The sequence below is a fragment of the Oryza sativa genome, chromosome 11, assembly GCF_034140825.1.
Source record: "Oryza sativa Japonica Group chromosome 11, ASM3414082v1".
NCBI lineage: Eukaryota > Viridiplantae > Streptophyta > Magnoliopsida > Poales > Poaceae > Oryza > Oryza sativa.
The window spans coordinates 27,240,846-27,253,546 of NC_089045.1; the positions used below are offsets into that span (position 1 = coordinate 27,240,846).

General features: G+C 40.9%; 1 protein-coding gene across 1 annotated transcript; it reads right to left on the reverse strand.

The window, feature by feature from the left end:
- Positions 1-743: 743 nt before the first annotated feature.
- LOC4350996 (disease resistance protein RPM1) lies at positions 744-5,406 on the reverse strand. The gene is made up of 3 exons (XM_015761562.3): positions 4,930-5,406; positions 1,108-4,099; positions 744-982 (listed from the first exon to the last, which is right to left on the reverse strand). Exon 2 carries the CDS (start codon positions 3,979-3,981, stop codon positions 1,174-1,176), a length of 2,808 nt encoding a protein of 935 aa, XP_015617048.1. The 5' UTR covers positions 3,982-4,099; positions 4,930-5,406; the 3' UTR covers positions 744-982; positions 1,108-1,173.
- Between the last annotated feature and the right edge of the window lie 7,295 nt (positions 5,407-12,701).

The window sequence follows — 12,701 nt, forward strand, 5'->3', positions numbered from 1 at the left end:
AATAAAGTTTTAAAGTAATTAACATATATTATATTTTTGTTATAAGTTACTTTTATATTATATTTTTGTTATAAGTTTTAAAGTAATTATTTTTAGGTTATATTGAATTACTTTTATATGTCTAAGAAGTAACTTAGTGAAATCTAAAAGTAATTTAGATATATTACAAAAGTAATTTATATTTTTTCATCAAAATATAATCATGTGAGATCTTGTTATAAAGATTAAATTGTTACGAACACAACGGTGTAATCGGATTGTAGATCGGATGAGTAGTTTAAGAGAAAATTGTATTTGAAGTGTAAGTGGATAGTGTTTATTATAGATGGAGTGGTAGCCAGCTACCACTAGCGCTAAACAATAGCGCTAAACAACACGATGCACGCTAAAAAACAGAGGGAGTATGCAAATAGCAGCTGTGTAGCGTAGGGCCTGTTTTGGGGAGGTTATAGCAGGTGCAGCTTCTCACGAAATCTTCAGCTTTCCCAAACAGTTTAGATTATCACCTAGATTCTAAGAATTTGTAATTGTAGAATCTTCAGCTTCACCAAATAGTTTAGATAGAATTCAGAAAATAAAAGTTAGAAGCAAAAAAAAATCCAGCCTTTTAGATTCTCATAGTCTGGCTACCGACCAACAAATTCTCGTAACCTTAAACTTTCTAAACAAGACGGTAAACTAGTTTCAAAGCAAGGCTTTGCTTTTTTCTAAAGAAAAAAAAAGGAAAGAAAATTGAGAAACAATTAAACAACACAAAGTTATTACGATTATTTGATACAAATGATATCCCATGGTAAGTGAAAGTACAAGCAAGAAATAACATACGCGACAACTTGACGATCGACCGAATGTCTGCAAATAACAAACCAGTAAACAGTCGACGATCGACCGAATGTCTGCAAATAACAAACCAGTAAAAGTTTATATAGGCTCGTAGCAATAGAATCCGTGCTAGCTCCTGCCTTCTTGATGATGTGACAAGCTGTTCATAGACATGTAGAGTTCGTAAGGAACAATTCACAGTTTGCAAGTACATATATAGGTACAAAGATACAGCAATCGATAGGTAGGCATATGAATACAGAATACATAAGATTTTATTTATACCTTGTGTAATGCTTATGCCTGTGAACTGTGATATCATGGCCTCATGGGGCGTCCAGCTGGCTGCTACTAGCTGGCATTTCGTTTCTCTCTGGATAGCCATAACTGTGGAAAGTATAGGTCCCTGACGGATATGATTCTCTCCTGGTCATGGATACTGTTCAGCTGACTTATTTTTACCACATGGAGAACTTGAAGACTTCCCAACGAACCATTTGGAATCTCAAGTTCATCCACTCCATCAATTTCATGTAGTAAAAGTGTCCTCAAGTTGGCAAAACTGTTAATTGCTTGAAATACCAGCTTGGAGATGCCACTGATATTATGGAGGCGGAGCGATTCAAGGTTACACAAATTTGTAGATAGTAGGACGAGCGAATCATCCCTTAGCTTGCACAAGCTTAACTCCAGAACTTTAATCTGTTTAGATTTGAAAATAGGATATTGGAATGTCTGCTCAGCCAACCCGCCCCTGATAACAAGTTTTTCAAGACTAGTAGGATTCAGGGTTTCAAAGTCAAGAGACTCCTCGTCCACACGACTTGCACTGACATGCAAACTAGAAAGACAGGAAAGCTTCGACAATGAAGAAAACAATGTTTTGCTGGATCGGCCTTCTCCAATAACAACAGATAGAGTAGTTAACTGGGTCAGCTTCTCCACATGCTTCTCAAAGGTATCACTTGCCTGCACTGTCTCGAGAGTCCGCAATTCTTTCAGGTAGTTCACAGTTTTCGGGGCTTTCACAGCTCGGTATATGTCTGGGCCTTGGCCATCCAATGTGTCAGCAGAAAGATGCCTCAATCTTATGAGTTTGCCTATCCAACTTGGCAGTTCATTTATTCTGCTCCCCCTGAGGTCCAAAGTTTGCAGGTTGTAGAGATTGGCCATGGAAGATGGAAGGCATCGTATTTGTGATTTTCGCAAGCCAAGATATCGCAAATTAAACAGCTGGTAGCCAATACCTCTGGGCAATTCTTCAAGTGGAGATTCTTGCAGTTTCAGAACAGTAAGATACTTAAGTTTGGCTGTCAGTGATGCCGGTAAGGACTTCAAATTTGCAGCAGCATTTCTGCTGGCCATAAGAGTCCGAAGGTACGGAAAATCTACTAATGCACCAATATCTTCAGGGTTTTCCGAGATAAATAGGCAGCGGACATTGGTATCCATCTCTGCTAGTTTACCACCATGGCAGATAGCTCCAAATTCTTCCTTTTGAGAGATAGATACAGCCAGCTCATGCACCACAATAGGCATCCTGCAACTTGCTACTCTACCTTGTTCGTCCACATCTACAACCTGCAGAAATCCCCAGTGGATTAGCTCCTTTATATAGCGCTCACCAATTTCCTCCACTTGCAATGATCCCTGGTTCTCGATGAAACCCTCTGCAGCCCATAACCGGACAAGACTCTCAGGCAACAGGAGAAAACCAGCCGGAAAAGTACTACAATACAAAAGGCAGTTCTTGAGATGCATTGGAAGGTTCTTGTAACTGAGATATAGTACTTTTTGCACATTGTTCAGGCTTGACTTGCTTTTTTGAATATCTTCAATTTGTTGAGCCATTTCACTCCAGACTGACTCTGTTTTTTGCTTTGAGCTGAGCAATGCTCCAATAGAAACAATTGCTTGGGGAAGAAAATTGCACAAGCCAATAATCTTCAAAGTTACTTCACGGAGTTCTATAGGGCAGTCACTTGGTCTTCCAAAAGCCTTTGTACAGAAGATATCAAAACTGTCATTAGGATGTAAACAAGTAAGCTTCATGAATTCCTTGGGGACTCTCGCCGAGGGTCTTACAGGTTCCAGCGAACTAGATGGTGTTTGGGACTGTGACTCCACTGAAGATTCACTTCTTACAAAAGCAACCTCTGGCATCCGAGCGATTATGATTATCCGGCTGCCCATTTTATTATCAGAAGCTGCACGGTGTACCTTGTGAACCATGTCTGGCACCCATACATCGTCAAATACAAACAGGAACTTGCTATCCTGATTTTCCGTCATTACTCTCAGTGAGGTACTCTCAGTGGAAGTGCCAACTTGCCTTCCTAGTTCTTCCATCATCATTCTTTTCAAAGCATCAGTGTCAGCATTGGGACATTGAGCAATGGAAATCCACGCAGAAGTACTGAAATACTTCTTCTCACTAGCATAAACATCCTTAACAAGATGGGTTTTCCCTGACCCAGGCTGACCATACACTGCAATCACAGAAAGAGCTCCATCTTTCGTCATATCTTTACTCTTTAGCGATTCAATCAGTTCTTCCTTTCTTTCGGCATATCGCTTAGTATCTATGTTGTTGACATGAGGACCAAACATTGATGATGAAGAAGCTAATGAGGTTTCCTTGTCCACTTGAACCCATCGTTTTTTCATTTTGGAAAGATGCTCCAGCTCCACCTCAATTTCTTTCAGCTGAGCAGTGAAGCGATGTGAGGCCAGTATAACCTGTACTCTCTTGGTAAGTCGATATTGTTTGCTCTGTACAATATAGACAATATATTCGTCCATTATTTGTTCAACAAGGCATCCTAGTTTCCGTGCTTCCCCAATCCAACTTTGAAGTACTTGCTTGTTATCATATCTTGTTTCTATTTGAGCCAGGAAGCAAAGGATCATGCGAAGTTCACTTTCTATTCGCCTCAATCTACCTTGAAGTTCTGCTTGCCTAAGAACTAATATATCATTACTATTAATAATCTCAGATATTACTCTGGTAAGAGATCTAATTAGAAAGGATCCTCCTTCAAGGCCATGTTCCAAAGCTGATCTTCCTTCAAGGTCATGTTCCAAAGCAGTAGCACTTCTCTCTCGTCCTAGGGCAATTCCTATTTTTCTGAGAGCTAGGTATATTGCAGTTTCTGCCATTTGCCTTCTATCCCTTAATCTTTTGACATTAAATGGTTCGTGAAACCAAAAAGGATGCTTCCACTACAGTTTGGAGTACAATACACTGAGTGTCACATTTCCTCCCTCCCTTTTTATCCTGCATGCAACACATAGTTTGGGGTACATGTTCTTTTCAGTTTCAAAAAAAGAAGAAAAAAATTCAGTAGGAGATAATCTAAAGTAATGAAAGAAACAACCTTTCTTGAAAGGACATTGGGCTACGCAATGTGAAAAACAATGACCATAAGATGAATGTTTCGATGAAAGATGGACATCTGATCATTAACATACATGCGGTAAAAAAAAAAATGCACTAGACACTTCCCTCCCGATCCTTCGAGTGTCTCCCCTCAGACATGTGGCAAGCAAGAAAAAGATTACTCCATGAAAAATAGATAATGGGCTATTGGTTTGCATGGCAATTAATTGGCATACTTTAATGGGCTGCACTAATTAAGATCAATTTTGAGATGTCAAATAAGTAAAATAAACATGAACGGTTGTTGTGAAGAAAAATAGGAATACATATTACGGTAGTACTGTATGTAACTTACGGGCTACTTCAGTTGTAACAATCAGGAAAAAATACCACTATAACTACAAGGAAAAAAAACAATCTTAAGATCTTTCAACAAAGATGGCATCTCATAGTCGCGCGAACACGCGACTCCGAGAGGCTAATCTCTATGTGAAATCTAAAAGTAAGTTATAAAACAATTATCAACTAGCCAACAGAAGGGCAGTCTTTTTATGACTGATACAATAGACTTACAAAGAATGACATCAGAATTCTCACTTGGGAAAAAAATGATAAAAGTACGCTGTTTAAAATGTGGTAGCTATTAGATGATCCATCTATTACATTATAGGGATTTGCTATTCATAACTCAACTGAAATTTTTTTGCAAGAAAAATCAGATTCCTAACCTTTGGATCCGGCAGAGATTCGTGCTCCGGCGAGATTCTTGACTCTGGCGGCCGTGCAACAACGGCAAGAGCGCCGGATTAGGTTTCAGGTGGGGTTGGGGTTAGGGAAGGGGGATTTTGGGGAGAGGGTGGATCCCCGGGTTTAGCGGGAGGCCAGCGAGGCGGCTGACCGGCGGTGCGTGGAGGCGCCGCCGGAGCCGCGGGCTGGAAGCAGGCGGTGGGCGGAGTAGGCAGCGGGGGCAACGAGAAGTCGAGTGGTTAGGAGGCGGCGGCCGGATCCGGCGGCGCTATGCTGCGGAGACAGGGGAGGGTCGGCGGCGCGGAGGCATCTTGCCGGAACTGTAGGAGACGACGACCGGCTTCGAGCGATAAGAAAATCAATAGGGAGGACGGAGGAGGTAGCCAGTGGCGGCGGCGGCGTCTTCGAGGCAGCTGCTGCGGCGCGTGTGGCGACTTGCTACTCGCGAGCGAACAGACGAGGGTGACGAGAGTGTTGCAGTTGCCTAAATATGTACTCCGTCGTATTTTTACATTTTGCTTACATGGTTTAATCATTTATTTATTTTATTAAAAATATTTAGAATTATTATTTATTTTTTTATTCACTTTTTTATCCAACGTACTTTAAACACAATTTTTTGTTTTTTGTGTTTTATATTTGAGCAAATTTTTTAATAAGACGAGTGTTTGTTTTTTAAATTTTATATTTGAACAATTTTTTTCTAGTAAGACGAGTGGTCAAACGGTGTAAATAAAATATTAAAAAAATCTCTTATATTTTGGAGTAGAGAGAGTATGTACTACCTCCCTATCAGAATATAATAATATGGGATGGGATGAGACTCATCTCAGAATAATTTATCTGGATATGTTTAGAATAGGCCTCATTTTATCCTACGTGGTTATATTTTGGGACGGAGGGAGTAAGCTCGTTTTTCTTGCTGCTTCTTTTAGTGTGCTCTAACTGCTCTCTCTTTTTCGTCGTCGTGACTTTTTTAAGTCAATTAGTTTATAGGAAAATATAGGCCGAGTATATTTCCAATTTTTTTAAAAAAAACTTTCTACTTTTTTATCACATCAAAACTTTCCTACACACGTAAACGTCTAACTTTTCCATCACATCGTTCCAATTTTAACTAAACTTTCAATTTTTGCGTAAACTAAACACACCCATAGTAGCTTTTTTAACACAAAACAAATATATTATCAAAATATATTCAATAGCATATTAGATGTTAGTAAATTTATTTACAAATTTAATCAAACCTAACAAAGTTTAAATAGAAAAAAATTAAAATAACTTATAATATGAAACATAGGAAGTAGCTTATAGTCTATATTGTACTTGTTGTAATTATGCCTCGTTCTTTTCAGCAAATTCAACATGCAACTTTCTTTTTTTAAGCACGCTTCTCAAACTATTAAATATTTGAGTAGAATTTTTCTACATAGAAGTTCCTTAAAATCAAATAAAACAATTTTTCAAATCTTTAGTAATTAATACTCACTTAATCATGTGTTAATAACATGTCTCATTTCGTAAGAAAAAAACTAACAGGATCAAATTTATAATGGAGGTGACTAATATTTATGTAGTCTATCAATAAATTAAGAGGGGTCTCGTATGTATAATAGGTTGTTTCTAATACATAACCGTTAACTGCTCTAACACTTTCATATTTTTATTGAAACTTACGTAGAGATTTTCCTTTGTATGAGGGGTGTTTTTTTCTCTTCTCCATCTTACCGTTCAGGCCACGTTCTAAACTCTAACTATTCAACTTCCTCGTTTTCCATAAGCGCGGTTCTCAGAACGTTAAACGGTGTATTTTTTTGAAAAGAATTTATATAAAAGTTTCTTTAAAATATCAAATGAATCTAATTTTCAAATATTTAATAATTAATAATTAATTAATCATGTGTTAATTGTTTGCTCTGGTTTCCGTGCCGGTTAAAATCTCAATTCCTATGCAGAAACGAACGAAGCCTAGTCCTAAATGATACTTCCTCCGTCCCAAAATATAAACATTTTTAACACAGTGACAAGTCAAACATTTTTAACTTTGACTATTAATAGCAAAAAGATAAAAAACATCAATCATTTTATCATTAAACAAACTATCATAATATACAACTTTTTATTTAAAACATATTACTATATATATATATATATATATTGTATATTGTATTGATCAAAGTAGTATATCGGAAACTATGTCAGGGTCTAAAACTGCTTATATTTTAGGATGAAAGAAGCATCCCGTATCTTGTGTTTACATGTATCACTTTATCCAGCATCCACCTCATGAACTGCCAGGGGCGGAGCCACCGCCTGGCTAGCCCAGGCAGCCTGCCTGAGCTCGCTGGCAAAAACTTCATTAAATTTTAATATTGTTGAATAAATTAATGATGTAATTTTTATTAAAAATGATAGTTATAGTGAAGTTTGCTCGGGCTAAAAAATATTTCTACTTGCGCCACTGCGACGCGGCAAATTTACTGTCGTCAGCGCTGTAAGTCTGTAACACAACTAACCATGTGTTCTAGTAGTTTTGAAGTTTCAACTCCCTCGTTTTCCAGAAATTTCAAAATTTGCCATCGAATACGCACGGTTTTCAGGACATGCCATCTAATTCGCACTACTTTCAGAATACATCATTGGGACGCGAATCTTCTTCATTCTACGCCACTCCGTCCGCCGACGTCAGTCCTCCTCGTCGTCCGTCCGTCTGCCGCCACCTGCGCCCCGTCCATCCGCCGGCGCCGCCGCGTTCTTGTTCGTCCGCCGGCGCCACCCACGCGCCACCGCCCTCCTCATGCTCGGCGTCCTCTGCCACTCGCTGTCGCTCATGCAGTCATGCTCAGGTACGCGTCACCTCCGGCGAGCACGCCATCGTCTCCGGCGACGCCGCCCTCGACCTGTCGTGTGCCTGCAGCATCGTCATGCTCATCGCCTACCTCTTCTTCCAACTCAAGACGCATCGCCAGCTGTTTGAGCCCCAACAGGTTCGTGATTGATCGATCCGATGCATGTCCTGTACGTTCGATCCATCCAACCAAATGGTAATCAGGTTGAGGATGATTTAGTGATCGCTCAAGATGATGAGCCAGTACTGGGATGATGACGATGATGCGCGCGGGGGCATACGAATTGGATGCCGGTGTCGTTGAGGATGCTGACACCGGCGGAGGCGAAGTTGGCGCAGACAAGCAGGTTCTCGCCTCGGAGGTCGGGGCTCAGGTAAGGCAGCGCGGGCATGTGAGTCAGGAAGTCGATCCCGTACGGCGGCGCCGCTCGCATCCGTCCGCCGGCGCCGCCCGCGTCCCCGTCCGCCCGCCCCGCCATCGCCCACTACCCCTCTTCACCGAATCTCGCGCGTCTCGCCGAGGAGCACCATCGCGCCTCCACGGGGAAGATGGCTGTGTCGGCCTCCTCGACCTACTCGACGACGACCTCCACCACGAGCTCCTCAACTAGGGCGATTTTGTCCAGGCGGCGTGTCGGGTGTTCGCTCGCAGTGGCCGCGTTGAGCAGGCCGTCGCCGCGGCGGCGGATGGACGGGGACTGACGCAGCTGTCGTCAGAGGTGCCGGCGGACGGACGGGGACGTGGGTGCGCGGCGCTGGCGGATGGACAGGAACGCGGCGGCACCGGCGGATGGACGGGGACGCGGGCGGCGGCAAACGGACGGACGACGACGAGGACCGACGTCGGCGGACGGAGTGGCGTAGAATGAAGAAAATTCGCGTCCCAATGGCGTATTCTGAAAGTATTGCGAATTAGATGGCATATCCTAAAAACCGTGCGTATTCGATGGCAAATTCTGAAAATTCTCCTCGTTTTCTATCAAGCTTCCAAAACTGCTAATAAAACGTTTTGTTTTCAAAAACCTTTCATATAGGCCTGGTTTAATTCCCCAAATTTTTTTCCCCAAAATATCACATCGAATATTTGGACACATACATATAGGGCAAAAAAATATAGATTAAAAAACTAATTACAACGTTAGGGGAGAAATCACGAAACAAATCTTTTAAGTCTAATTAGTCCATGATTAGGCTCAAAAGATTCGTCTCGTCGTTTCCAAGCGAGTTATGAAATTGGTTTTTCCATTCGTGTCCGAAATACTCTTTCAACATTCGGTCAAACATCCGATGTGACACTCAAAAGTTTTCTTTTTACGAACTAAACAGGGCCATAGAAATTTCTTAAAAATCAAATAAACATATTTTTCAAATAGCATCCCTACAAACACTCATAGATCGTCACATGGTGTTCTAATAAATCTTAGAAATTCTAAGAAAAATTTAAGACATTTAGCCATCGGTTATCATTTAATTTGGTGGATCCATTGTTTTCAACTATTAGACCTATTAAAAAGTTGTGAATTCAATTTATCTCTAAACAACAAGTACGGTATGTATGTCGTCGCTGATGTGATGCACGCACTTGGTATTGGAATAATTAACTATTTACCACTCTTACAAGTGGTAATTAAATATTTGCCATTAGACTCACATATCATAAAACTGCGAGTAGCAAATTTTTAATTACCACATTTTAAAAGTGGAAAAAAGTTAAATTAATGACCACTTGGTATCGTCCCCGACACGAGCGTAAGCCACCCAAGTGACTCAAAACTGCAAGCCTAGTCTAATTTGCAAATGGATGGTAAAGATACATGTTGCAAACTGAAAATATATGCTTAGGTTGGGAACCCTTCTCTTCGACATGCAAAACGAAACTCGTATTATTACATGATTAACTGTTTTTTAACAATGGATTAATATAATTTTTTAAAACAACTTACATATAGAAAGTTTTTTATAAATCACACAATTTAGTAGTTTGAAAAGCGTGTGCGCGGAAAACGAAAGAGGTGGGTTGAGAAAAGGGGGAAGAACACAGCCTTAGTCTTGGGGTCTGTTTGGTTGGGGACTAATATTGCCACACATTTTTTACTAAGGTAGCTAAGCTTAGTCTTGCCACACTTTTGTGGCAAATAAAATGACAAATTAAGCTTAGGCAATGTTTGGCAAGAAAATATAGTGTATGATATGTGGGCCAGGTGGCTAAGAGTTAGGCAAAATAGACTTGTGACAAGAACCAAACACTATCTATTAAAACTTTGGCTTGCCTAAGGTTAGGTGTAGTAAATTTAGTTGCCAACCAAACAGGCCCTTAGTCTTAGTTCAATGTATCACTTTGGTCACTTTAAATGCTCAAAAAGTGAATGTTACTCTAAAGAGTCTTAAAAAAAATTTGTCCCCAAAGGAGGGCCGTGCTGGGGCCACCCCGTGTCAGAGCAGGTACAATAGCGGGCTATTAGCCAGCTATAAACATATTTTAATGAGATAAAAGATGAGAGAGAAGAGCAGCGGGCTACAGATCTGTAGCCAACTACAGCACAGACTCCAAGACGCAATGTGTATATGACAGGTGGGACCATATGTTAATAGTATAGTAAGCAACTATTGTATGAATTGGCTATTAGATCGGCTATAGATAATTTGGAGCTAGTAGTGGGCTATACTATTAAACTTGTTCTCACGGGAGCATGACCTCGCCAAAAGCAACTTGCTAGACGTGCCTCCACGGCGTAAGAGCAGGTACAATAGCAGGCTATTAGCCAGCTGTAAACATATTTTAGTGAGATAAAAGATGAGAGAGATGCGCAACGGACTACAAATCTGTAGCCAGCTGCAGCGCGGACTCCAAAACGCAATATGTGTATGACAGGTGGGGAACCATATATTAATAGTATAGTAAGCAACTATTATATGAATTGGCTATTAGATTAACTATAAATGAATTAGAGCTAATAGTGGGCTATACTATTAAACTTGCTCTAAGGACATGGCCAACGGTGGCCATACCCCATCTTGGAAGTGGGCCCAACCACACGAGGCCCTCAATCCCCTAAGAGCAGGTACAATAGCAGGCTATAAGCCAGCTATAAATACATTTTAAGAAGATAAAAGATAAGAGAGAAGGACAGCGAGCTATAGATTTGTAGCCAGCTATAGTATGGACTCCAAAGTGCATATGTGTATGACAGATGTTATCAGATATTAACTATGTAGTATATGTTTATAGGTAACTATTGTATGAATTGGCTATTAAGTTGACTATAGATGATTTAGAGCCGGTGGTTGGCTACACTATTAAACTTCACTGGTGGAGAAATGATCTTTGCTGGGTCGACCCAAAACCACAATAATCCCAGTTCCAAAAAGAACCGGGACTAAAAATGATCTTTAGTCCCGGTTGAAAACCCCAGAGGCATTGTATGATCTTTAGTCCCGGTTAGTAACACCAACCGGGACTAAAAATTATCTTTAGTCCCGGTTCATCCCCTGTCAGATTGATGTCAGGGGGCCGAGCATCTTTAGTTCCGGTTGGTAACACCAACCGGAACTAAAGATCACCACTTTAGTTCCGGTTGGGAACACCAACCGGACAAAAGATCAAACCGATCTTTACTCCCGGTTGAAAACACCAACCGGAACTAAAATTCGAAGCGTGGTATATAATCCATATCCCTTATCCTCTCCTCAACAGATCGAATCTCTCCCTTCTTTCCCTCCCTCCTCCGCTTCCTCCATCCTCATCCCGATCCATCCCCTCCACCTCCTCCCCTTCCTCATCCGACCCCCTCCCCTCTCCTCCACCTCCTCCTCTCCCCTTCCTGCCCATCCTCCCCTTCCCCTCCACCTCATCCCCTCCCCTCTCCTCTACCTCCTCATCTCCCCTTTCCTGCCCATCCACCTCCCCTTCCCATCCGGCAGCCGGCGGGGCCGTGGCCGGCGGCGGGTCGGGGCAGCGGGGCCGCGCCGGGCGGCGGCAACGGCTTTATTTTCTCTTTTTTTTAATTTGTGATTCACATGTATAATTTTATGATTTATTGGATGAATCTGAGATGACCTGTGATGTATTTGATTTGTGTGTAATTTTTTAGGATTTGTGATGTATTTGACCTATGATGTATTTGATTTGTGTATAATTTTTTAGGATTTGTGATATATTTGATTTGTGTGTATATGTAAATTTAAGATTTGTGATGTTACTTTATTTTTGATGTGGATTTGGGATGTTACTTTCATTTGGGGATATGCTTCTCACTTGATTTGGGAGAAAATAGATATGCTTCCTACTTGATTTGGGAGAAAATTAAAAAAAAAAAGAAAAAGGACCGTCTGGAATTGCCGCTATTCTCTCTTTACTCCCGGTTGGTGTTACCAACCGGGACTAAAAAGAGGGATCTTTAGTCCCGGTTGGTAAAGATCCATCTTTAGTCCCGGTAAAAATAGCGATCTTTAGTCCCGGATTCGTAGTCCCGGTTGAAAAACCGGGACTATAGGGGGTTATGATTCGGGAGTAAAAAGTACTTCTCTACCAGTGCTTGCTCTAACGGGGAAGTACCCTCAGATGAGCCATACTCAATCCAAAACTTGCACTCCCGAACAAGTTGAAGGAACCACAGCCATCAAGTCGAAGGCCCGATCTCTCCAATGCATGCCTTGACTTAGGCTATGTGTAGTTCCCCAAAAAAAATTTACACCATATCACAGAATATTTGAACATCTACATGAAGTATTATATAAAGACTAAAAAAATTACTAATTATACAGATTATAAGATGAATGTTTTGAGCCTAATTACTTCATAATTTGACAATATGGTGCTACAGTAAACATTTGCTAATGATAGATTAATTATGCTTAATAAATTCGTCTCGCGGTTTATTGGCGGATTCTGTAATTAATTTTATT

Bases quoted from the DNA above. Each gene is read 5' to 3' on its own strand.
- LOC4350996 (XM_015761562.3), bottom strand. From the start codon at position 3,981: ATGGCAGAAACTGCAATATACCTAGCTCTCAGAAAAATAGGAATTGCC.